Genomic DNA, 26,910 nt, shown 5'->3' with positions numbered 1-26,910 from the left:
AGGATTTAATAAAAACATTGCTTCTGGGTGAAATGGCCCTGTGAGGTCTCACCCGTCCCATGGCTCCCCTGGATGGCGCAGCACAAGAAAAGGATCCGAAGCAGCGCTCCCATGTTTGTGTATTTTGTGTATTCCAATAACGTTTAATCTGACAGAGATCCAATCAATCAGATCATGGGCTACCTCCTGTGTGTGTGAAAGGACACAGAGCGAATTGTGGTCAGTGCAAACAGCAAAGTACAGATTAATGATTGCCAAGGATCTGGCTGTCCGCCTCCTGGCTCTTCTAACCGGCAACAGGTTTATATATATATATATATATATATATATATAATATAGATATAAAACCACAGAGAATACTGCACTAATACAAACGGAGTTACTTTTCAAATCTTACAAGGCTACCTAAAAACACCTGATCTTAATGGTAAAATATGGGGACTTAGGCTAGCCGTACATGGGTCGAATTTGGAAAGAATTCTCTTTCAAAAATCTTATCTAAGTATTTTCGCTCGAATTTCGCACTGTTAGTGGGCTGCAGCAACGGCCAATTTTCGTGCAGCCATCGAATGTTGGAAATTTTTTGAAAAACTAACAATTTTCTAATCAATGATGGGAGAATCGTGCAAGAAATAAAATCGAAAAAGAAATACACGAGTGTAAGGAAAGAAAATTTATGGAAAGAAAGGAAGATTCTTAGCTATGAAAATTGTTTTCTGTAGCAACATGGGGTGAAATTGAAAGCTTGTTTGGTCGAATTTCGAAAACAATGGTGACACCATCGGATCACAAAATTTCTGATTTTCTAAAGAAAATTCTTTCGATATTCAACCCATGTAGGTCCAGCCTTAAGCTGGATACACATCATACAACTTTTGTTGTTAGATTTCCTTTAGATTTACCTTTACTATGTAGTGCAGGGGCCTGCCAGATTGCATACAAATTGAAAGTGTTTAGTTTTGACTTCATATTATATGGTTTTGGTAAATCTAAAGACAATTGTATAGTGTGTATGGCCCATAAGTCACACCATATGGCCATACCATGCTTAAGCCCACCACCCCATTTTCAGTGGATCCTACACTATCCAAAAAATGAAAGATAAATCCCACTTCTCTTAACCATGGGAGATACTTACTCCTTACATGGGAGAAATTGGCTAGCTGCAGAAATCACTGCTTAAATTGCAATATAAAGGGACTCCTCCTATAACCCCTATAACTGCATCTCTTTTAAAAAAATGTTTTTGATCACTTTTATTACTATCACAAAGAATGTAAACAATCGTTGTGATAGAAATAGGCGATGACAGGTTCGCTTTATGGAGAGATAAAAAAAAAAACACATTGATCTAATGCTTTAAAAAAGTGGTCTTTTTTACATTGGGTCAGAGCCGAATGTGACGTCATGACGTCACTCTGGTCCTCCTAGGCCATAGAGATGAGCGGAAGCCATCTTTCCTCCGCTCATCTCTGTGACCAGCAGCTGCAACCACTGGATCGGTTTGCAGGCTTCCCAGTCCGCCAGGTAAACCCGAAAACCACTGGAAAGCGGAAGTGGGGGGGCACCCCTCTTTCTAAAAGTGATCCAAAGGCCAATCTGCCGTTTTCACCACTTTTATCGTTTAAAGGATTGCCGGGCCGGGCAAAAAAACAAAAACAAAACTGGGGTTATGGCATACTGCTGCAGCCATAACCCCCAATATTCCACCTCCTGCAGAGGATGTCTTTTGAAGATGGCCCAGTAAGAAGGAGGCTAAAAAAAATCCTTAGTTTCACCTATTTTGATCCTTTGTTAATTCTCAGTGCTGCTGATCTCCTGCAGCCTCTTTGCAGCCACTACCTGTTGTGACATTCTGGAGTCCAGATCATCTGCCAGCTGTATCATTGTAAAAGCAAACAGTTTTCATTTCTCATATAAAAAGTGCAAGCAAAGAAACTTATCTTCAGCAAAAAACAGTCTATAAACGCTATTACAAAACTTGGCTCACCACCAGCATACACTTGGCCCCCAACAGGGTTCAAAGTCCTCGCCTGCTCCAGGAGTCCAAAAAAGGGTCACAAGTAACCCAGCAACATTTCAGTAGACAAACAGCCCATAGTTCTCTCACACTGCTGGCTGGCTGTGTGCTGCCCTTTATAGACTCCTCCCACAAAACCCTTAACGCTTTTGAGCCCAATGTCTCTCCCCTAAAATTTGCTTTTCTTGTCACAACCCAAACAATATTGACATATATCTACCATTCAGAATTCAGTTCTGACTTCCTGTACATGCCCCTCCTCCCCCCACCACCAACTCAATCAATTCCCCTGAGAAAGAAATGTGACCCTGGGGCATAACTCATAGGGGAAGGGGCATCTGATGTCACGCCGCTCTGAGTCTGACAGCTAGGGCAATTCAAACCATACAGATGATCTCAGCCATTAGCGATTTTTTTAAACTTTATACACTTTTATGCAGGAATAGTTTGGTGCGCTGGAAGCCCCTGTTAAATGTAAGTGCAAACATTGGAGGATTGGATAATAAGGTATAGTGTTTTTAAAATGAGATAAGCACTATAGTATGGCAATTCTTTTTTTTTTATATATATATATGTATATGGCTGATCTACACTATGGTATGAGGAAACCAGGAAAGTGAAGTACAGGGCAGATAGAGGAACATACTTACTGCATATTTCCCATTGAGTCCCAGAGGGGCAAAAGCGGGTATTGACCACACTAAACTGTTTGGTCACATTTATTAAGGTGAGAGCCCACCTGATGGGATGGGGAGCACAAGAATGGTTGGCATAGGAGCACTGGTGTTTTTTTTAGAAAAGACACATCACTGAGGAAGATTTGAATTAAAGTGGACTGTATATGAAATTTAACAGTAGTGGCTTAACATAAGCATGATTTATTTAAACAGCACTAGAAGCACATAGTTATGGTGTTGGGACATTTATAAGCATGATTTTATAGTGGTGATTATTTTCATTTATGCACTTTTATATGAAATTGTATAATAATAATAATAATAATATCAATAAAAATAATCAATAAAAAATAATAACCAAAACATGTATTTCTATTTATATATAAAATATATATAGATATATATATATATATATATATATATATATATATATACATTGCAATATAAAATCATGACTGTGGTATAATCATGGGCAATTTTGAAATAAAATTGGTCTTTGCTACCACCCCGGAAGACTACAGCTGCACAGAGGAAATCGACTACCAGATCCACACGAGGCCGCTCCTCCCATCCAGGAGCGGCACCGCCATATTCCCCCAGCCCTGTGCCAGGATTTCTGTTTCAATATTTTTTTTTGAAAGTTTTCAACAATAGGCTCCACGAGACAGGTGGAACATTAAAACATTAATAACAGGTATAAAAGCGGTAATCAAATATTATACCACCAGTTGTTTCTGACACAAAGGGTTGCCATATAAAGTAGAAATTCTACATAAAGAAAGGGTTAAAGGGTTACTATAGAGCAAACAGCAATCCCATTCAGAAAACCCCCGCAAGGGGAAATATTAGAACCCATACTTGCCCACCACCCACTGGCGCTCCGCCATGGGTCGTGACTCGTGAGTACTGTGCCAGGATTTAAATTACTTAATCTGCAACATTTTCCAGAGCGGGAAAATTCGAGAGAGCCATAGTCCATGGGCTGCCCCCATGGTTCTGGTGCAAAAGAAGTCTGTCTGTAGCCCACTAATGGGAATCCACATAAACACAGCTCCTTCAAAATGGAGTTGCTGGCTTTAGTATGGGCCATCACAGAGAAATTTGCAGAGTAACTCACAGGGGCCACAATAGAGGTCTTTACGGACAACAAACCCCTTGCCTACCTAGAAATGGCTAAACTGGGGTCTTTGGACAAAAGGTGGGTCTCCTGACTGATACGGTTCAAATACAAGATCCGGGGACATCCTAAAACATTTAATGTGAAAATGGCTTAATGTAGCTTAACATGTAATAACGTGCCTAAACCTTAATCAATTGACCTGAAACTTTTCACAGCCTAAGTTTTTAACTTTCTTAATCTATCCTAGAGGTTTCATGCATTTTGGTCTCCCACAAGGAAAAGTAGGGACATTAAGCTCTTTTTTTGGGGAGCTTAATGTGGCTTAACGTACAAAAAAGAGATAATAGATAATAACCAATTTCCTCCAAACTTTATCTATGCCATTCTATTCTGAAAACTTCAGCTCATTTGGTAAATCACAGCAAACATTATTTACATTAAGCTATTTTTGCAATCCTAAAACATTTAATGTGAACAGCTTAATGTAAAAGAGCTTAATGTACCATAATGTGCCTAAACCTCAATTAATTGTCTTGAAACTTTGCACAGTCAGACTTCCCAAACCTATCCAAGAAGTTTAATGGATTTTGGTCTCCCATAAGGAAAACTAGGGACATTAAGCTCTTTTTTTGGGGGGAGCTTAATGTGGCTTAATGTACAAAAAGGAGTTTAGATGTTAACCAATTTCCCCTAGACTTCACACACATAGAAGATTCTGTCTATGCCAACATATTCAGAAAATTTCAGATCATTTGGTAAATCAAATGTAAAACAAAAAGTGTAGCGCTAGAAACAGATATATAAAACTAACATGTAAATGAACTCATGTAGAGAAAAGGTCCATGTCAGATAGGCTAAAATAAAAGTCCATGCAGAAAGCCCTCAGGTGCAGAATATAGTGGCACAAAATCCTGATGGGAGATATAGGCAGTACCAGGTGCAGAGTTCCCATGAGGAGGGAGTTGCAATAGCCGAGGCAGGAGATAACTGGGGAGTGAATTAGAAGCTTTTTGATGTCATTGGTTAGGAAGGGGCGTATTTTGGAGATGTTGCGGAGGTCGAGGCTACAAGATTTGAACAGCGATTTGATGTGGAGACGAAGGGAGAGTTCAGAGTCTAGGATTACACCTAGAGCCTTGGCATGTGGGGAGGGGTTGATAGTTGTGCCATCAATCTTGATAGAGAAATCACGGGAAGAGGCACATGGGGAAGGAAATAATATGAGCTCAGTTTTGGATAGATTGATTTTGAGGAAGTGGTGTGACATCCAGGCTGATATGTCTGTTAGTAAATTAGTGATACATGAGAAGACTAAAGGAGTGAGCTGAGGGGTAGAGAGGTAAATTTGGGTGTCGTCAGTGTAGAGATGGTATTGGAAGTCATGGGAGGCAAATACCTGACCCAGGGAGAAGGGGTAGATTGAGAACAGAAGCTTGGGGGAGCCAAACAGAGAAAGGAAGAGGAGAGGAGGAAGTAGAATTGTAAGTAATGCTTCAACGACGACAGAAAACAGGACAAATAGAGAAGGTAAATCTCACTAATGGAAGCACCATATAGGACAAGTAGGAGGAGAACCAGCAAAGAGTACAGTCATGGAAACCAAAGGAGTGGAGTTTTTTGAGGGGTGATCCACTGTGTCAAAGGCAGCTGAAAGGGCCAGGAGCAGGAGTACATACCTGCCAACTGTCCAGTTTTTGCCAGGACAATCCCGGCAAATAAGAGCCTGCCCCAGGTAATTTACCTTTTCCCGGCCCGTTAATTAGGCTGCCTGTTACCGTTTTTTTGTTTTTTTGTATTGTGTTCCACACAATGTAGCATGCCCCAGGTCGCTCTCACCTCAGCTGGGAGTTGTAGTTCTGGCAGCAGATTGTCTCTCCTCCTCTCCCGTGCTCCCCTCCCCCACTCACCCTCTTCCGGTGTGCGCTCACTCTTCCCGCCTGTTGTGTCGCAAATTTAATGTGTCGATGTTGGCAGGGCATCAGCACGGTGCACATCCCAAAATCTGCCAGCAGGAGGAGCAGAGCACACACTCCACGGCCTCTATTATGTGCCTGTGGTCTGGAACCGATCACCATCTTGTGGCGAAGTGAGCCTATGACCATTACCTTTATTTTCCTTTTTTTTTTTTTTTAAACAAAGTTACAAGAGAAAAGTAACAAAGGGAGAGGAGCTGTTATGCCATAGGAGGTGCATGATATGCTATTCTCATACTCACCGATCCTTCTCTACATAGCATGCAATGTTTTTACATTATTATTATTACTATTAATAATGTTTTATTATAGATATAATTTTCTACACCTAATTAATACATAGATATACATTTTCTAGCTCTAGATAAATGTATGTCCACATCCTTTTGTGTGTGTGTCTGTCTGTGTGTGTGTGTCTGTCTGTGTATATATATATATGTATACATATATACACTGCTCAAAAAAAATGAAAGGAACACTTTGAGAACAGATCTCAATGGGGAAAATCTCATGCTGGATATCTATACTGGTATGGACTGGGTAATGTGTTAGGATCTATACTGGTATGGACTGGGTAATGTGTTAGGATCTATACTGATATGGACTGGGTAATGTGTTAGGATCTATACTGATATGGACTGGGTAATGTGTTAGGATCTATACTGGTATGGACTGGGTAATGTGTTAGGATCTATACTGATATGGACTGGGTAATGTGTTAGGATCCATACTGGTATGGACTGGGTAATGTGTTAGGATCTATACTGATATGGAATTGGTAATGTGGATCTATACTAATATGGACTGGGTAATGTGTTAGGATCTATACTGGTATGGACTGGGTAATGTGTTAGGATCTATACTGATATGGACTGGGTAATGTGTTAGGATCCATACTGGTATGGACTGGGTAATGTGTTAGGATCTATACTGGTATGGAATGGGTAATGTGGATCTATACTAATATGGACTGGGTAATGTGTTAGGATCTATACTGGTATGGACTGGGTAATGTGTTAGGATCTATACTGGTATGGACTGGGTAATGTGTTAGGATCTATACTGATATGGACTGGGTAATGTATTAGGATCTATACTGGTATGGACTGGGTAATGTGTTAGGATCTATACTGGTATGGACTGGGTAATGTGTTAGGATCTATAGTGATATGGACTGGGTAATGTGTTCGAATCTATACTGATATGGACTGGGTAATGTGTTAGGATCCATACTGGTATGGACTGGGTAATGTGTTAGGATCTATACTGATATGGAATGGGTAATGTGGATCTATACTGATATGGACTGGGTAATGTGTTAGGATCTATACTGGTATGGACTGGGTAATGTGTTAGGATCTATACTGGTATGGATTGGGTAATGTGTTAGGATTTATACTGGTATGGACTGGGTAATGTGTTTGGATCTATACTGGTTTGGACTGGGTAATGTGTTAGGATCCATACTGGTATGGACTGGGTAATTTGTTAGGATCTATACTGATATGGACTGGGTAGTGTGGTAGGAAGGAAAGGATGCCACTTCGTTTGATGGAAATTAAAATTATCACCCTGCAGAGGGCTGAATTCAAAGACATGTGAATAAAGTGTCAAATGAGCTCAGGTATGACCATACAAAAATTGTAATATGTAAATATAAATAAAGTGCAAGGTGTAAATAAGTACCATAAAACCTAATTATACCAGATAGTATAATTAGGTTTTATCGAACTTATTTACACCTTGCACTTTATTTATATTTACATATTACATTTTTTTGTATGGTCACACCTGAGCACATTTGACACTTTAGAATTGCAGGGAATTCTGATGAGAATTTTAAACTTTAGACAGAAGTAGTGCAGCTGAATGGGAGAATTATTCCAACTCTGCTACTTTGGCCTTAAGTTTGAAATTCCCTTTTCAATTTCCAGTAATTCTCTCTTTATTGAGTAGACTCTATAATCTGATGATAATAGATTATAAAACTATAATCTGCCTGCCTATCAGAGGAGCAGCAGGTAACTATATATTGCTCTCTGCTTATTGGAGAGCAGGATCAGTTATTGAGGTCTGCTCATTGTGCTCAGTATGCGATTCATTATGTCTAGAGAGTGTTTCACACTGATCCAATAGGGAAGCATGTTGGACAGGGAGAGGAAACCTTACAAATGGATGCATAGGCTTTGGTATAGTCCTGGTGATTGGCAGGGGCAGGTCCCCTTGGTGCATTTTGGGATACTGTATAAAAGCAAGGAGAACATGTGCTGCAGGGTCTTTGGCTGGAGATCAGAGTCCCGGAGGGAGTGTGGCAGCTGCCTCCTCCTCTGTAGCAGTGGCAGGTGGCCTGAGGGGGTCGTCCTGAGGGCCAGAGGAATGGAGCTGAACCCAGAGGTCCAGAAGAGCTGACTGAGGGGGAGACACTGGAGACCCTGGAAAAGCAGTATCATGAGTATGGGGGATCGTGTCAAGGGGCCTGACCTGAGGGGGGCCACTCCAGGAGTAGGATAGTCAGTGGACGGGTATCAGCAAGCAAGAAAGAGGATACTGAGGAGAGTGTCCTGAAAATAAACTTAGTTCATCAAGCCGTCTTATTTAAAGAGACTAAAATTCACCTCAGTGGCAAGGTGGATCAACAGCCTGTCTGTGCCAATAGATAGAAGTCCTCAAATCTTGTGCATAGTTAATTCGGAGAATCCCACTATTCCCTTCTCCCATCCCTAATTGAGCAATAAAACACAAAACAACTACATACTCCTGGACTGTTTATTGAATGAGCCAAGGAAAGTGAGAGACTGCTAATGTTAGGGTTGCTAATGGTAACCCAGGGGGACCCGTAAGTGTGAAATCCAGCAGGCCTCAAGGGGACAGTGCTACAAATGTTTTCCAGGGATGATCTGGAAGGTTCTACAGTTCTACAGCTCGATGTGCTCTCCGGTCTCCTTTGACATCTTCTGGATCTTCTCGGGAAGAACCTTGGTCCAAAAGTGGAATTTTCTGTCCTTCAGCCTCTGAGCGGCTTTCTGCCGAATATCAATCTGCAGATAATCTTCATTCTGGCTGTACTGCGGCCAACGAGCTAAGCCAGGTCCGTTTGGGTCACTGCGGAGAGAGGTAGGAGATTATATTTTTACTAAGCATTAGAAACATAGAAGAGTAAGGGCAGAGAAAAATGTCCATCCAGTCTGCCACTTGCTGGTGACTACTATATAGAGAAATCAGGACCTCCTTCCTCCTACTGGTGATCCCTACAGTGATACAAATATCAATATAGGAGGAATCATTACCTTCTTCCTTCAGGTGACCCCTCTAAGTGATATAAAAAATCTATTCAAAGGAATCAGGACCTCCTTCCTCCTGCTGGCGATCCCTCTAGTGATATAAAGATCTAAACAGAGGAATCAGGATCTCCTTCCTGTTGCTGGTGATCCCTCTAATGAGAATTTAGAAGCTCAGCTCAGTTCAGCCAAAATGGAGTAGAGTAGTGTTGGATTCCCGGTTGGAATTGTATTACTGTATTTTCAATGAGCAGATTTCACTTCTTGCCTTATGAGGGAGAGAAGTCACTGGCCTTACCCTGTTCGAGCAAAATTTGCCCAGTATTTCATCATGGTTTTGCTGAGTTTCTTCTCCTCCTCGGGATAATTGTCTGGAAAATAAAAAAAACAATTTAATTGTGACCAGAGTAAGAGAGCATTCTCCATCAACTATTCAATCACATACATGCACACTGTTCTGGATTTTCCGGTGCCGTCCCAGGTCTTACCCCTCTGTCCAGCTAATGATGTGTCTCGGGTCATGTCCCAGGATGACAACATCAAATTATTGTGAGTTATTGCACATGTACAGTAGCTCAAAATGGCATTAAAGGGGATCAGGGCTGTGAGTGGGAACAGATCCCAGGAGCCATTTAGAGCCAACGGAACCATAAAACCTCCAAAAATTACCTTAATTTTACATTCCACATTAACCACTTGCCGACCGCCCGCCACAGATATACTGCGGCAGGCTGGCTCGGCTGCGCAAACCGACGTAGCTATACGTCGGTTCCTGGGGGCACACGATCACGCACCCATTAGGCAGCGGGGAAGCCAATCCACGGCTGCGATTACAGCCGGGCACCCACAATCGCTCCCCGTGGAGAGAGAATAATGGTCTGCAGTTGTAAACCCAGCAGACTGTTGTTCTGTCTGGAATGAGCACAGAGCGCCTGTGATCCTCCTATCCAGGATCACAGGTTTCTGTGTTGATTTCACAAGCCCATCCCCCTCGCAGTTAGAAAACACCCCCTAGGTTCACATTTAACCCTTTGATCGCCCCTGGCTTCCCTGCAGTGTTGTCATTACAGTAACAGTGCATATTTTTAGCACTGATTACTATAGTAATGTCACTGGTCCCCCCAAAAAAGTCGAAATGATCAGTTAGGGGTCCGATGTGTCCGCCGCAATGTCGCAGTCCCACTAAAAATCGCTGATCGCCACCATTACTAAAAATTAAATTACTAAAAAAAAATAAAAATAACATAAATCTTTCACCTAGCTTTTAGACCCGGTAACTTTTGCGCAAACCAATCAAAATACGCTTATTGGGAATTTGTTTTACCAAAAATATGTAGCCGAATACAAATTGGCCTAAAATAATGAAAAAAAATAGATTTTTACATTTTTTTTAATTGGGAAAGTCATTTAACAGAAGGTGAATAATATTCTTTTTTTTTTTCAGAATTGTCGCTCTTTTTATGTTTATAGCACAAAAATAAAAATCGTACAGGTGATCAAAAAACCACAAAAAGAAAGCTCTATTTGTGGGAAAAAAAGGACATCAATTTTATTTGGGTACAGCATCGCACGACCGCGCAATTGTCCATTAAATTAACTCAGTGCCAAATCGCAAAAAATGGCCTGGTCTTAAGGGGGTAAAACCTTCCGGTCCAGACGTAGTTAACATGTATTTCAGAAAAAAGGTAAAATGTCCACAAAACTGTCAGATTTATGTTGAAATTTGGGGAATGGAATGCTCCCAATTTTGCTCATCCCTAATTGTTACATTGTTTTTTTATCTCTCTATTCATAGACAGGGCTTCAGAAAGGTATAGTATGATCACTGGCAGATATTTTGGAGTTACATTTAATATGAAGTGTCCGGTACACACATTTAGACATGTACGATTCATTTCATTACAAGCTTCTGAATTCGGAAATTCAGAAAAAATTATCGGTATTCAGAGATTTGGATGTGTCAAAATTTCTAAATCACAATAGTAATGAACTTATTATAATTATTACCTATTAATAATGTATAACAAAACAAATTTTTCTAATTCAAAAATGAGTCTGAATTCAAATTTAAAAGTGAATTTGAAACGGAAACATATTGCAATAAATACAATAAGGTATATAAAGTAAAATAAGATGATTCCCACTTAGGCTACTTTAACCACTTTACCACTAGAGCATTTTGCTGTCTTACGTCTGGGCCACTTTTTGCGATTCGGCACTGTGCGAATTTAACTGACAATTGCGCGGTCGTGCGACGCCGTACCCAAACGAAATTTACGTCCTTTTTTTCCCACAAATAGAGCTTTCTTTTGGTGGTATTTGATCACCTATGCGATTTTTACTTTTTGCGCTATAAACAAAAAAAGAGCGTTTATTTTGAAAAAATAACAATATTTTTAACATTTTTTTATATGAAATTCCCCCCCAAAAAAATGTAAAAATCTAATTTTTTTTAAATTTTTGGCCAATTTGTTTTCTGCTACCTATGTTTGGTAAAAAAAATCACAATAAGCGTATTTTGATTGGTTTGCGCAACAGTTATTGCGTTTACTAACAAAGGGAAAGATTTATGTAATTTTTGGTGTTTTTTTTTTTAACGCGTAATGGCGGCGATCTGCGATTTTTTTTGCGGAACTGCGACATTGCGGCGAACAGATCGGACCCTTGACTGACATTTTTGACACTTTTGGGGGTACCAGTGACATTACTGCAGTAATCAGTGCTATATATATGCACTGTTACTGTAAAAATGACACTGGCAGGGAAGGGGTTAATTTTATTGGAGAGGGAGGGGTTAATGTATGCCTGGTGCTTACTGACGTGTGGGGGGGGGAGGTGACTGAGTGACACAAGGACAGATCCAGGGTTCAGCTATGCTGAACCCTGCAATCTGACCCTGCCTGTCACTTGGGAGATCCGCCCGCTTTGTTTACACAAGCAGGCGGATCTCCACACTAGATCCCCGACGATCAGGGAAGAGCGGCGGTGATCGCCGCTGCTCCTCCCCTGGCCCGACTCCCGCTGTGACTGAAAACAGCGGGAGCGAGCCTCCGGCGGCGCGCGCGCGCCGCCGAGAAGGGGGGGTGTCTGACGACGTAGTACTACGTCGTCAGACGATAACGAGCCACTTTTCCGCAGTAGTACTACGGTACTCAGTGGTAAAGTGGTTAAAGAAAAGAATAAAATAGAATAGAAAAGAACAGAAAATAAAATAATAGACAAGAAAAAACAATAGAATTGAATTGAATAGAATGAATATAGCCATCTTCTGAAATTTGTATTTAAAAAAAACAAAACGCAAAATTCTAATTTATTTGAATCGATTTAAAAATAACAAATATGTGGAACAAATCAGAATATAGGAAATGAAGTTCGAAAACAAATTATTCTAATATAACTAAATTGCCAAAACAAAGTTATTTTAACAAACGAATCCGAAATTAAACACATTTTTCCATTGTGCACATCTCTACACACATGGCCGGTGATGGGGGGACCACCAGTCCTCCTGTAGGGGGTCCAGGCACACAGGGAGGCCCCAACAGCATGGGGAATCGGTGCGGTCGGGCGGAGGGGTAATTACAGAAGGAAGCCCTGTGCGGCTCTCTGCAAAAGCTGAAAGCCAGTTTCTCCCCCTCTTGCCAGCTTTTAGCTGCTGCAGGGAGAGACACAGATACAGGCCATCATTCCTGTAATTCCTTTTCGGACACATACCCCTCTCTATTCTGCCTGCTTCTGACCCCCCCTTCCCCGTGTGCCCCCTTTTCACTGTGCCCCCCCCCCTCCCCCTGTGTCCCGCAGCGCTGCAGGCTTCCCTGTTCTGTAAGAAAAAAAAAATTGTAAAAAAAAAAAAAAATTATAATAATAATCAAACATTGTAATAAATAATTTAAAAAATTGTAAAATAAAATAATTGTACAAATTTTTAACATTTAAAAAAAAAATTATACATGTTTTTTTAAATGTAAAAACAATAAAAAATGGGCTAATTCACACAGGTTCACTGTTATGTTTGTATTCGCTAATAATGATTTTAGTGTATTTTTAGTGAAACTATTGTCTTGATAAATTCGGGAGGGCCTTGCCAGGTAGGCTCTACAGGGCCCTGTGATTTCTTACAGCAGCCCAGTCCACACACATTCTCTCCACAGTTTAAAAGCAGGTTAAAATTCTAAAAATAAGATATTGCTGGGAGTGTGGAATTTTTGGCAGAAAGGACAAAGCATCTACTACCATAAAACTTGTTCCTCTTTCTCCCAACAATTTTCTATGTACATTTTAGGTGCCTGGACGCTTCATCAATGGAGGACAGTACAGGAGAGGCTGACTGAAAGCTGACTTGGGTGTCTATCTATTGCATTACTGTACAGGAAGTCAGATGTGCGTAAGAGTATGTTTCCTCCAGCAGGGTGAATTTATTAAAGCAAAAGTCTGAAGGTCCTGACAGGGGACTACTGTTGTTTTTTAGGAAATAAAAAATAATATTCAGCCTGATGTACATGATTTATAGAGAATGCCGTCTCTCACAAAGGGACCTCCAAACACGAACAGAAGTTCATCTCCGTGGTCGGCCTTCACCCACGTCGGTCTACTGTCCCCATAAGAGGATGGACGGTGCTTGAATTCATAGTAGTAGACAGGGGCTCCGGAATCTAAAAAGAAAAAAATATACAGCATATGTTTTATATAAATCACATCTTTGGGTTTATGGGTTAAATAAAGCGCATAATATAAAAAAATTATAATCCCCCGTCGTGGTTCGGTAGGTTGAATTCAGTTAAAATGAATGTATTGCCTAGACTGTTATATCTATTTTGCACCTTACCTATAATGATTAATATGTCTGATCTTAGGGAGTTTCAAAGGACGATTATACAATTCATATGGGGCGATAAGAGGCCTAGAGTGAACAGACGCACTCTCTTTGCCCCGAGGCTAAGGGGGGGGGGGATTGGGGGTCCAGGATCTGGTGAAGTATTATTATGCTGCTCAACTCACCCACCTAATCCGCTTTCACCGCTTTCACCCAATCCATCATGTATTGTGGTTGTGGGCCAAGGATAGACCGGGGTTTCTCTGCCCCACCCTGTCCCTATCTTTGGGAATATGGGATAGATTGTCGAAAAGGCATGCCTTTAAGTCCCCCCACGCTCCTTTGGCGCCCCTCTTGGGCAACCCGTTGTTCCCTCCAGGCCACTGTCCCTCCGCATTCGAGTGGTGGACGAATAAAGGTTTTCTCAGGTTGGCGGATCTGTGTGATCACAGGGGATTGCTGACTAGAGCCCAGTTTCGGGAGAAATACTCTCTCCCAGTGACAGAATACTATCGTTACACCAAAATTTCTCATTATATAACCTCCCTCAAGCGTAAATGTGACATTACCACCTCAACACCAATGGAGTACTTATGCCGCACGTTGGATAAACAAAAGAGCTATATATCCACGATCTATAACATATTGCATGAAGGTAAAACTAAACTTCCTTATATGCTGCACTGGGAGGAGGATTTGGGTGAGGAACTAGGCCATACAGAATGGAACTCTCTAACTCAGTTTAACTCTAAATCCATACTTAATACATCTTTAATAGAAGCTAGCTATAAAGTGTTTTTGCGGTGGTACATGGTCCCGGTCAGGTTGGCGGCGGCGGTTCGGGATGCATCTCCAAACTGCTTCAGGGGATGGGAACAAGTGGGCTCTGTCTTCCACACATGGTGGACTTGCGCGAAAGTCAGACGGTTCTGGATCCGCACATACAATTTTATATATTCTCTAACACATATTAACCTAGTGAAATCTCCCCAACAGGCACTTTTGGGTAAACCAGTTGAGGGAATACCAAAACACACTAAACGCTTTATAGCCTTTATATTTTCGGCCGCCAAAATTTCGATAGCCCGCTCGTGGCGGACTCCGGTAGTGCCGATTGAGCTTCTGAAGGCCAAGTTGACCTAGATATTGATTAATGAGAGGATGGTGGCGATGCTTAATGACAAAATGCACCTCTTTGAAAAAACTTGGGACCCCTGCGTACGATATCTAGCTGGTCCCCCTTAAACAGAGGGGGAGCAGTTGTCCACTGGGACCACATGACTTGTGTGTGAACCCCGATTTCGGAGACATGGGCCTGGACACCGACCCTTTTCCACCACTACTACTCCCTTTCTACTATCTATTTTCTACTGCTCTTTCCTCCTTTTCCATTCTCTCTCAATCCCCCCTATACCTCTCCATTCCCCTCTCTTTCTTTTTTTTTGTTTTTTGTTTTTCTCTTTTTTTTTCTTTTCTCTCTTTTCTCTTGTATGTTATAATGTTTGTCACAAGGATTCTAGTGTCAATGGACCACGGTTGGTCCACGGTTATCATTAACCATGGCCTCTGCCTCGGCTATGCACTCAGGTGGGTTTCCTGTGGAATGGCTGATGGTAGACGCCTCCCTGGTCCATTGTGCAATAATGGGTTTGGGGTCGGGGGGGCGCCTTCCCTCCCTTCGGGGGCGCAGGCTGGCCAAAGTTGAATTGGAGGGCATTGGGGTATGCTTATGTTAATGTTTGGGCCATTGTTCCATTGTTTACACTTTCATATCTACTGTTTTGACTGTATAGTTTTTATTACTTTATTTCATGGCCGTGGCCTGACTGTATTTTTGCACTGTTGTGACCTTTTCTTGAAAACTCAATAAAAATATTGAAATATAAAATAATAAAGTTGAAAGGAATCAGAAAAATCCAAGTTATTGATCAGATTGATATTACATGCTCAGTTTAAATATAAACAGTACTCAGCGGAGTTCTTCTAGTCTATAACAATAAAAATGTAAGCCATGAAGAGGTATCTGGAGCCTCACACCTCTGTGAAGTTTTGCTATCTTTAGTGTAGGAATGACAAACATGACATCGCCCTGCAGATCTAAAAAGTGATCTCGGTTTTCCAGAGGGTCATCCGTGTTCCTGAAGTATTCGTCCAGCAATGTGTAATCCAGACCAGAGATCGCACCCTGCACACACAGAAAATACCTAATCAGATTCAGATTCATGACTCCCCCCCTCCCTGGCTACATGACTAACACTCACCATACACATTACAATCTAGCCCCACAATATCTGTACAATCCTTTTTAGATCTGTGAAGGTTCTTTTTTTATCCATAATATAATGTAGCTGGCAGTAGATGGTCATAGCTTCTCCAAGAGGCATCTTCAGTTCTAGTGAATGTCACAAAGATATTCCAACATTTATATCCACACGGATGTCACTGACAGGGGCGTACCTAGAGCATTTGGATCCTATATCTGGCACCCCCCCCCCCTTCGGCGCGCAGGCGACGAAGAGCACATTGACGTGTCACATGTAGCGCCTCCACGCACTGCAGCCTGGAAGACAAAAGAATCCTCCTCCCTCTGCTCCCCCCGGCAACCAGGCCCCTCCTCCTCTGCAAAAACGGCGCCAATTTACCTGAGGCGCCAGACAGAAATACATGTAACTGACAGTGGCATACTTACTGGGTGCTACTGCCAGTGGTGTCACTAGGGTTTTTGGTCACCTGGTGCAGTAAAACATGGTGTCACTCCCCCCCCCAAAAAAAAATTATTTTCCTGTTTTCTGAAAGTGCCCCAAAGATGCAGCATGCGGGACTTTTGGTGCGCTTTCAGAAAATGCAGAAAAAAAACGCACAACCTAAAAAATCTATAGGACTGCAGTAATAACTGCGAGTAAAATGTAGGAAAACCCCCTTTACATTACACAGCCCCCGTACCCCTGAACCCCTTTACATTACACAGCCCCCCATTGGAACCCTTTACATTACACAGCCCCCCATCCCCCCATGGAACCCTTTACATTACACAGCTCCCACCCCCTCATGGAACCCTTTATGTTACACAGCCCCCGCCCCCCCCCCCCCCATAGAACCTTTTACATTATACAGTCCCCGCCTCCATAGAACCCTTCACATTACACAACACAGCCCCTGCCCCCAATAGAACCCCTTACATTACACAGCCCCCACATGGAACCCTTTACATTATACAGCCCCTGCCCCCCCATAGAACCCTTTACATTATACAGTTTCCGCACCCCCCAAATGGAAACCCTTTACATTAAACAGCCCCCCCCAATAGAACCCTTTACATTACATAGCCCTTGCCCCCCCCCTCAATAGAACCCTTTACATTATACAGCCCCCCAATAGAACCCCTTTACATTAGACAGCCCCCCAATAGAACCCCTTTACATTACACAGCCCCCCCAATAGAACCCCTTTACAATACAAAGCCTTTCGGATGAGGGGCAGGCCCTGAGCGCTTCCTCCCCACCGGACACGGGCTGAATAGTGTGGGGGTCGCCCGCACGGGGGGCCCGTTTCACCTCCCACCTTATGCTACCTATAGCCCTTCTCCCGTCTTAATATTTCTCACCTTTGATCTTCCCGTTCCTCTTTGTCACTTCCTCCTCCTTTTTCTTTTCCCCGCCTGTCCTTTTCTTGACCCTAGCCTTACACCCTTCCTTTATAGGCACGACTCTTACGTGTTATAACGTCTTAAACTAGTGCTCTCAGTTGGTATGGCCCCCTACGCTCATTTCACATCGGGTACCCCGCAGATTTCCGAAACCATGCCTTTGGGATGACTGGTGCCTTTTTGCTTTACCTGATGTGATACTTATGTGTTTGGTTGTTGTATATTCCAGTCCATTTACAAAGGTACTTTGTCGCTAAGTATACACATCTGGTTTCTGAATGTTCAAGTCCACATGCGTTGGATCTTTGTAGTGACGTACCTTCATGTTTTCCCTTGATGTGACCCTAAATTGGTTTATACACGTGTTGTACTGTATGTTCCCTCTCTATTTGTTTAAATAAAGTTGAATTTGAAAAAAAAAAAGATGTCTGTGTTCTTTATCTTTAGACTCTGTGTCCGTTGTTACTATCTTCTGTTGTTACTGTCTATTTCAGATGTTGCAGAGTCCTAATGACCCCAGTTAGTTTTCCCCAGATGGTGGTGGGAGTAAAATAGCACATACTGGTCTGTGTGGATATAAATACTGGAGTATGTTCCTGACACTCATCAGAACTAAAGAAGTAGCTTGGAAAAGCTACAAAACATCTTCAACATTACAAAACAAATCCAGTTGAATATGACCAACTAATATTAACCATTTTATATAATATTTACCAAAGTATTGTAGCATGAGGATCTCCCTGGATTGGCCAGTCAATGTCCATTCAATCAGTCAGTTAGACTACATAATTGTTGCATACTTACATAATTATGGTCACAAATCCTGGGACACTGTTAACCTATGATCTGCATTTCATCCATCTGCTTTCCAGGTGGGCACATTCAAATCTCAGACAAATCCTAAACACTCAAATCCTGGCCAGACCTCCCTCTAAATAGGTGGTGACCATCCATCATGCTTACTTTATGGTTTGACACCACCCAGATCCTACTTCTAAATATGTTGGCATTGCCCACTCAAGGCTCTAATCACTACAATTAATGACTTTTTGTTACTGAGTCTGTGTGGTAACTCAAAGAAGGTTGATGCTGAGATCCCAGATCATGACCCAGGACATTCTATAGGAGACTGTATAGTCAGAATGTAACGTGTGTGGTGAGAATTTTCCAGATGGTCACAATGTATCTTTGGGGCATTCTATAAGCGGTGTGTAAGGGGTAGGGTAGATTTACATTAAAGCATCATTCCAAACAAACTAAGGGTGGAGCCTGGTGGACAATTCGTATCATATATTGATTACAATAGGGAGATTTTCTGTTAATAGTCTCTAGCCCTGCCCCTTCCCACCACCACTCTTCCCACCACCACAACATTGGGTTTCTTGCAGCCCAGACACTGGGAAGGTACAAGGATCCATGTACGTATATCTGGTGGGGAGAAATCGTTCAGCACTCAATTAACATCCATTAGACTTCCAAAGTCTCAGAGGACTTACCAGAAATGGGGAACGTCTTATCTCGGATTGTATTGATTCCTTGGGCAACCCATTCAAGTAATCAGCTCCCAGACCCTGTCCAAAAACACATAGATTACAAAAGTTGCTCTTCACCCCAAGAAATATATATTGCTCATCTCCAGTCACCCTGCTAACTGCCAGACTAATAGAGAGCAAAATTCTGAATCCTACTGACAATGCCCCGCATAGGTTTCTGCCATTTTACTTCTCGTTTCTATCTCCATCCATCTGTGCTCTTCAGTATACAACGATCTGACATCCTTCCTTACCACTACCTCCTGTATCTCATAGACTGTCGATAAACAAAGCCTGTGCTGCACCTATTCTGCAAAACTCACCACCTTTCTCGATAATCTTCAAGATTTATCCTGTACTGCACCAATTCTATGGCTCTCATCACCCTCCACTATCATCTCCAAGATTTCTATTTGGCGTCACGTCTTCTATGGAGCTAATCATCTCTTTCTACCATCTGCTGCATTTTTCCCATGCTGCACTAGTTCAATGGAACTCACTACCTTCCACTATAATCCTTAGGGTTCCTCCTCCTGTGCCTCACCTATTACATATCACCTATCACTCACTGACCCAAAACATGGAAAATGTGCATATATTGCATAGATGTACTGAATATGTGTATTTTCCCAGGCATACACTTTAAATCGGTTGCAGAGGCTTTCAGTTCTGCTTGAAAACTTATGCAATTAATGCTAAGCACATCCGAGACAGAGGGTCAAGTAAGGATTTTCATACGGGTTTGTCTTTAAAGTCACACAGTGAATGGAGGGTGGAAGCAGGAACTGGCTGAGGACTAAAATATTTTATTATATAGCCACTAGAAGCAGTTTATTCTCCATGGTTGATTTCCTACCTGTGAGGCGGTCCAGCCAAACTCCTGCTCTGTCACACCGATGATAAAAGGAACTTTGTTATTTTCTTTGGAAGCCAATATCTCCTCTGCAGGTTTAGGCAGGAAAACTCCATCCACACAAATAGGTATTGGAATGAAATTCTGCAGAGATACAACAAATGTGAACATGAGAACCTGTCACAGAACCTGTCCCATAAAAGCTAACCTAAGCTGTACACAGTGTTCTATCAAGTCCACACAGGACAGGCCGGGAAGGTTCAACCCCCCGATTGTCCTGCAGACCAGAAATTCAGTTATAATATAAAAGAAGTAGAATTTATGGGGAACATAACATACTGATTTGGACATAATAGAAGCGATCTCTTGCTCAGACTTTATCCGTAGACAGTCCACCACAGAGGACGGCTCACATCCCGAGATATTAGCCACAAACTGCAAAGGAAGCCCAGAGAATAGAAGGCGTCATTACATTTCTGTCCTCCATCTTTTATTATTACTACTGCAATCTTATCCTAGTGTCTTGCAAAAACTTCACCAGTACCCAGAATCCTCTGAGAAGGTCGAAACAGCCACCAGGCAAGGGATGAGTGTGGTGTATTATAGGCCCTAATTGTGTATATGTTCAGCACATAAGTGTAATGACTTACATCTCTAAAGAAAATGACCTCCTTTGGGGAGTTGACCATGAACCCTGGCATTATGGCCACTCCACTCTGTGCGATAGCTCGATGAAATAAACCTCGGGCCAACGGGGAGAGGACCTGAAATCATAAAAGTGGACGGGTGTTCATTTTAAAAATATTTACATTTTGGCTACTTTTACTTCATTGCTGCATTCATCCTGGAGAAGTACAAGACCCAACAAAATGTACCCGCCAGAGCGTATAATCACTAAATACACTACATGGCCAAACAAAAAAAAGGACACCTGACCAATAAACCTATATGAGCTTGGTGGTCATCTCATTCCAAAACCATGACCATTAATGTGGAGTTGCAGCCCCCTAAAGGTCCTTAATATGCAGTTGCCCCCAGCCAATGGCTATTAATTTGGAGTTGTCCCCCATGGCTATTAATATGAAGTTGCCCCTTTGTGGCTATAACATTCTCCACTCTTCTGAGATGGCTTTACTCAAAAATTTGGACTGTGTCTGTGGGAATTTGTGCCCATTTGTGAGGACCACAATGTGATGATTTGGCTCACAATGGACGTTCTGATTCATCCCAAAGGTGTCCAGTAGGGTTAAGGTCAGGGCTTTGTGCAGGACACTCAAGTTCCTCCACACCCAACTGGTCACACCATGTCTAAATGGAGCTGGGAGTTGGAATTTCAAGTCATCCCAAAGCTGTTCAGTGGGGTTGAGGCCAGGGCTCTGTGCAGGGCACTCAAGTTCCTCCACACCAAGCTGGCCACACCATGTCTAAATGGAGCTGGGAGTTGGGATTCCAATTCATCCCAAAGCTGTTCATTAGGGTTGAGGTCAGGGCTCTGTGTAAGACACTCCTATTTCTATATCCAGCTGTCAGAATACAATAGCCGCAGTGGGAGATTTGTACATTTGCACTGTGTGGTGTGGATGGAGTAATCCAGGGGTGTACCTACAGGAGTCGCAATTGTGACACAGCTCTATGTCCCAGGGACCTGTGTGGCCCCCCTGTACACCAGGATAGGAGAAGCGATGGGGGCAGCTGCATATAGAGAAAATGATCTCTCCATTTTCCTCCTGGAGCCAATGAATGCCTGATTCTCCTTCTCTCCCTCCCACAGGCATTCAGTGGCTGCAGGGGGAAAATGGAGATATCAGTTTCTCTATATGCAGCTGCCCCACTGCTCCTTCTATCAAGCTTATTTCTGCTGCCACCCTGTGCTTTCCCCCCGGCCCCCCTTTATCCCACGCAGCTCTGAAAACTACCCCCTTCTCCTCTCCCGGCTGCTGCGGGGATCTGTCAGGATGGAGAGCAGGAAACTGGCTGGTAAATATGTCACTACTGGCCCCTTTCTTTTCTGAATGAATAGAGTCAGTGCTCTGTACCAATCCCTAACTCCTTCCATTCATCAACGAAACATAGTAAACTGTGTTTACTATGTTTCAGTTTGTGAATGGAGGGGAAGTTCTGTACAGAACTATTCCTATCTATTCATTCAGTGCAACTGAGGGTGCATTCTCAATTTTCTCTCTCTGTCTCAAAGATGGAACATCAGAGGTCCGTTTAGACCCCTGATATTTCACCAAAGCCCCCCAAATTTAAAAAAATGTTAAAAAAGAAAAGAAAGTTAAATAACAAAAATATAAAAAAAAACTACTGACACCAGTGGGGGGAACTACCAGGGTCACAAAGGTCACACTTGTGACCGGAACCTGGCGTTCTGCCACCAGGCTTGGTGGAAAGGGCCCCTTCTGGGGGTCAGGGGGGCCATTTATGGTTTCTTGCACCAGGGCCCTGAAGATTCTAGTTATGCAACTGGAGTAATCTATTTATGTGTATATGTGTTTGTTTGTTTGAAGCATTCAGGACCTTATTCCAGAAAGAGGTTATTTTTTTTTAGTTTTTTTGGACTTCCGAATACGTATTTCTTTTCTTAATATGCATTTACTGTATGTTTTCCTACACAGAAATCCAGGAGTGATGTGTTATTCCTAAAGAACTGGCCTACAGGAATTAGAAATATTTGATAAATTCCAGCAGCTGCCAGGAGAATTTACCAGTGCAGAGATGCTGATTCCACCTGCTGACTCCCCGAATATAGTGACAGATCCGGGGTCACCTCCAAAATCCTTAATGTTCTGCTGAACCCAACGTAGAGCCGCCACCTGGTCCAATAGCCCATAGTTTCCAGAGGCCGCCTGCTCATCTCCGGTGCTGAGATACAGATGGAAATAAAATCATATGTATCATTGTGTTTTCTCTGGAACATTTATAGGCTCCTGTTCTGTTTTCCCAGATCCAATTTTAAATGAGAAAGAAGGAGGAGGGACTACAGCTCAGTACTAGGAGCTGATAAGTGAATGATATTGAGGCCAACCAATAGGGTGTGAGGAGAAAAATGTTTGTTCTCTGGTCCCGTGTTTGACTCCCTAACATTGTCGATCAGTACAATGCAGTCTATACCAGAAAGTAATTACAATGATTTATGTCCAATGTACTGTAACCTACCTTAGGAATCCCAGAATTCCCAGTCTGTATTGGATCACCACATACACCACGTTTTCATGAGCGCTGATGGCAGAGCCATCATGCATAGCGGCGGTTCCCATTACCAGCCCTCCGCCGTGTATAAACACCATGACCTAAGAGAAGGAAATAGGGAATTGTTTTTTATCGATTTATTATCCTAAGACACTATCAGGCTGTGGAAATCTGACCCCGGGGTACTTTCTTAATCTTTAACATTGAGGAGGAAATAAAGGGAATAATTTCAATTTATTATAATAAAAACAGATCTGTAGATCCTCTGTCTATTGGCTACCTTAATATTTTGTATTTGCAGACTATACACTAAAGAACCAATACAAAATAATAAAACTATTTACACTGCTCACCATGTGTACACCTTCCCCCCGACTATTAGGCAGTGTGACAGTATGCAGGGGCTGGGCAGTAAGAAGCACACAGGGAACACCAGTAACACTTACAGGTAGCTTGGCGTTGTCACCTCGGTCAGAGGGAGTGAAGACATTCAGGTACAGACAGTCCTCAGATGTGGGAGGCAGTTTCACCACCATATGGATTACTTTCAACATTTTTCCAAAGAGTTCTGAATTCTGGGGACACCTGAAAGTAGACAATCCATGTCATCAGAAGAGGTACAGAGGAGGCAACTGTCCCTGGGCCCATCAGCTCAGTGGGGCCCCTTTTAAATCTCCTGCTACCCATATTTCGTAGCTGAGTGCCAACAGATAGAGAACTTCTCTCTATATCTTCTCCTTCCCCTACCTGTTGGTTGTGTCAGCAGGTGAACAGACCCCAGAACTCCAGGGAGGGTGGGAACCCCTCACAATGGACACAGCAGGTGTACAGACCTAGAAACTCAGCATATGAATGGTCAGAACCCCTCATAATGGGCACAGCAGGTGTACAGACCCAGGAACTTAGCACAAGTATGGTGGGAATCCCTCATAATGGGCACAGCAGGTGTACAGACCCGGGAACTCAGCACAGGGATGGTGGGAACTCCTCATAAAGGGCACAGCAGGTGTACAGACCCAAAAACTCAGCATAGGGATGGTGGGAACCCCTCATCATGGGCACAGCAGGTGTACAGACCCAAGAACTCAGCATAGGGATGGTCAGAAACCCTCATAATGGACACAACATGTGTACAGACCCAGGAACTTAGCACGGGTATGGTGGGAATTGATCATAATGGGCACACCAGGTGTACAGACCCAAGAACTCAGCATAGGGATGGTGGAAACCCCTCATAAAGGGCACAGCAGGTGTACAGACCCGGGAACTCAGCACAGGGATGGTGGGAACCCCTCATCATGGGCACAGCAGGTGTACATACCCAAGAACTCAGCATAGGGATGGTGGGAACCCCTCATCATGGGCACAGCAGGTGTACAGACCCAAGAACTCAGCATAGGGATGGTGGAAACCCCTCATCATGGGCACAACATGTGTACAGACCTGGGACATCCATACTGGGATGGTGGGAACCCCTCAGAATGAGCACTGCAAGTGTACACACCAAGGAACTTTAGCGTAGGGATGGTACGAACCCCTCATACTTGCAGCAGCAGGTTTACAGGCCCAGGAACTTTAGCGTAGGAATAGTGGGAACTCCTCATACAGTACTTGCAACAGCAGGTGTACAAACCTGCAATCTCAGTGCAGGAATAGAGGAACCCTTCATATTGGACACAGCAGGTGTACAGATCTGAGACCTCTATACAGGGATGGTGGGAACCCCTCAGAATGGGCACAGCAAGTGTGCACACTCGGTAACTTTAGTGCAAGGATGGTGAAAACCCCTTAATTCTAGCAACAGCATGTGTACAGACAAGGGAAGTTAGAACAGGGATAGTTGGAACCTCTCAGGGATTTCACAAATAGAATCCCCATATATAGTAGAGACTTTCAGAGGAATTGTTGCTCCAACATCCACCAAACACTGAAATATCAGTTCTGCTTCATAATTCCAGGATAATCAATTGCACCAGTGAGATGACAGCTCACATCCCAGGACTTACATGGGCGGGTCTTCTGCAGCTTCTCTCACTGACTTCCAGGGTTCTGGTGGTTCTGGTGCTGCAAACCGTAGCGGCCCCACTGGTGGTCTTGCAAAGGGGATTCCATGGAAAGCATGTACGGTTCTGTCCGCCTCTTTAACCATGAGTGTTGTACCTTGAAGTTTTCCATACCTTGTGTCCACCACGGGTCTTCCACCATCTGCTGAGTGTGTGAGAAAAACACTTCAACATAGCATCGTCTATATAGCATTGATCAAGTGATAAGAATTTATCCAGTCTAATTTAAATATCCTTGGTAATATGTACAAAAAGTCCTAATCTATAAACTCTTATATAATCTTTAAAGACAGCATAGTAATTTCAACAGTCATTTTAAACACATTTAACTCTGCATTAAACAAATCCCTGATGATCCTGCCATGACGATTTTAGTTCAGGCACTTCCTGTTACAGGGTGACAACACTCCTTGTCTCCCAGTTGTGCTCCTGCATTGTCCCCCTGTCACAGGAACTTCAAATGGAAACTACAAATAATTGTTTCAGCACACATTAAACAGATATAGTTCACTTTTGCTACCATTAGGACCCACCCACCCATACAGCCACGAGGGCATGTAGACAGGAAGTGGCGGCAAAAAGACAACAGGAGATCAGCAGCCCTGAAAAAAATGGCAGTTGTATATGATACAAAGTGCTGGAAATGTAACTTGTGGAAAATACAGCCTGGTTCCCCTTTGTAAGAAATTTCCAAAAGAATATATCAGATCTGATTGCCAGGAGTATTAAATGTACCAGGAAAGCTCATTCTTGTTATTTAGAAAAGTAAAAGATTACATTAATCAAAAATTGTCAAATATTGTACATTTGAAACTTTCACAGCAAAGGCTACTTAGGAGGGAATATCAATAAAGTGTATCAGTTCTCCATTCACACATGGCACATTTCAAAAACAGAGGGCGCTGCAGGGCACAGTAAATTTGAACAAGCCCTTTGAAAAATGCAGTTTACTGGCAAAGCATCAGGGAGACAAAAAAAGGTGAATAAAGCACCTGGACCAGATGGGTCCTCAAATGGCTGAGCTCTGTTATATCTAAGCCATTGTATCTAATTTTTAGGGACTCTTTAATGACTGTCTCGGTACCACTGGAGTGGTGTAAGGCCAATGTGGTGCATATATTTAAAAGGGATCAAAGTCTTTATCAAGTAACTACAGACCAGTTGGTTTAGTGTCTATAGTTGGAAAGATACTTGAAAGTTTAATAAAAGACCATATAGAAGAGTTTTTGATTTTGAAAGTAACATTTTAAACAATAGACAGCATGGATTCATGAAAGATGGAAGTTGTCAAACAAATCTGATTTCTGGAGGTAAGCAAAAACTTAGACAAAAAATAAGTGACTGTGGGCATACAGTAATATACTGCCAAAGCGTTTGACATAGTTTCCCACACACGGATAATGTGTAAATGAAAGTCTACAGGCTTGAAAAGATCAGTTTGTAAATGGATAGAAAACTGGCTAACAGACCAAATTCAGAGAGTAGTGGTTAAAGAGGAAGTAAACCCTCCTCTGCAACTTGTACCTATAGGTAAGCCTATGATGAGGCTTACCTATAGGTACTGTAAATATCTCCTAAACATGTACAGTTTAGCAGATATTTACCTTACATGCAGCCAGTGGTGCCGTTCCTTCAGAGCCCCGTGCCGTGACCGTCGGCTCCCGCGCACATGCGCGGGAGTGACGTCACCGCGGCTCCGGCCAATAAGATGGCCGGATGCCGCGATCCGGCAAGACGGGCGAC

General features: G+C 42.6%; 1 protein-coding gene across 1 annotated transcript in view; it reads right to left on the bottom strand.

Annotated features, from left to right (window-relative positions):
• LOC309566026 (uncharacterized protein) overlaps positions 1-25,309 on the bottom strand; it is a 62,064-nt gene extending 36,755 nt beyond the window's left edge. The window contains exons 1-12 of the mRNA XM_082271045.1: positions 25,111-25,309; positions 23,551-23,689; positions 23,072-23,205; positions 22,621-22,777; positions 20,563-20,676; positions 20,252-20,347; positions 19,916-20,056; positions 19,024-19,098; positions 15,919-16,066; positions 13,568-13,720; positions 9,367-9,439; positions 8,708-8,892 (exon numbers count right to left, since the gene is read on the bottom strand). Of these exons, the coding sequence (XP_082127171.1) occupies positions 8,708-8,892; positions 9,367-9,439; positions 13,568-13,720; positions 15,919-16,066; positions 19,024-19,098; positions 19,916-20,056; positions 20,252-20,347; positions 20,563-20,676; positions 22,621-22,777; positions 23,072-23,205; positions 23,551-23,689; positions 25,111-25,253 (1,558 nt within the window). The 5' untranslated portion in view covers positions 25,254-25,309. The remainder of the gene's footprint in view (positions 1-8,707; positions 8,893-9,366; positions 9,440-13,567; positions 13,721-15,918; positions 16,067-19,023; positions 19,099-19,915; positions 20,057-20,251; positions 20,348-20,562; positions 20,677-22,620; positions 22,778-23,071; positions 23,206-23,550; positions 23,690-25,110) is intronic.
• Positions 25,310-26,910: the final 1,601 nt, after the last annotated feature.

This window comes from Pelophylax lessonae (genome assembly GCF_965119305.1).
Source record: "Pelophylax lessonae genome assembly, chromosome: 10".
NCBI classification, from domain to species: Eukaryota; Metazoa; Chordata; class Amphibia; order Anura; family Ranidae; genus Pelophylax; species Pelophylax lessonae.
The sequence above is the reverse complement of the archived record's forward strand: the minus strand, read 5'-3'. Positions and strand labels throughout refer to the sequence as shown.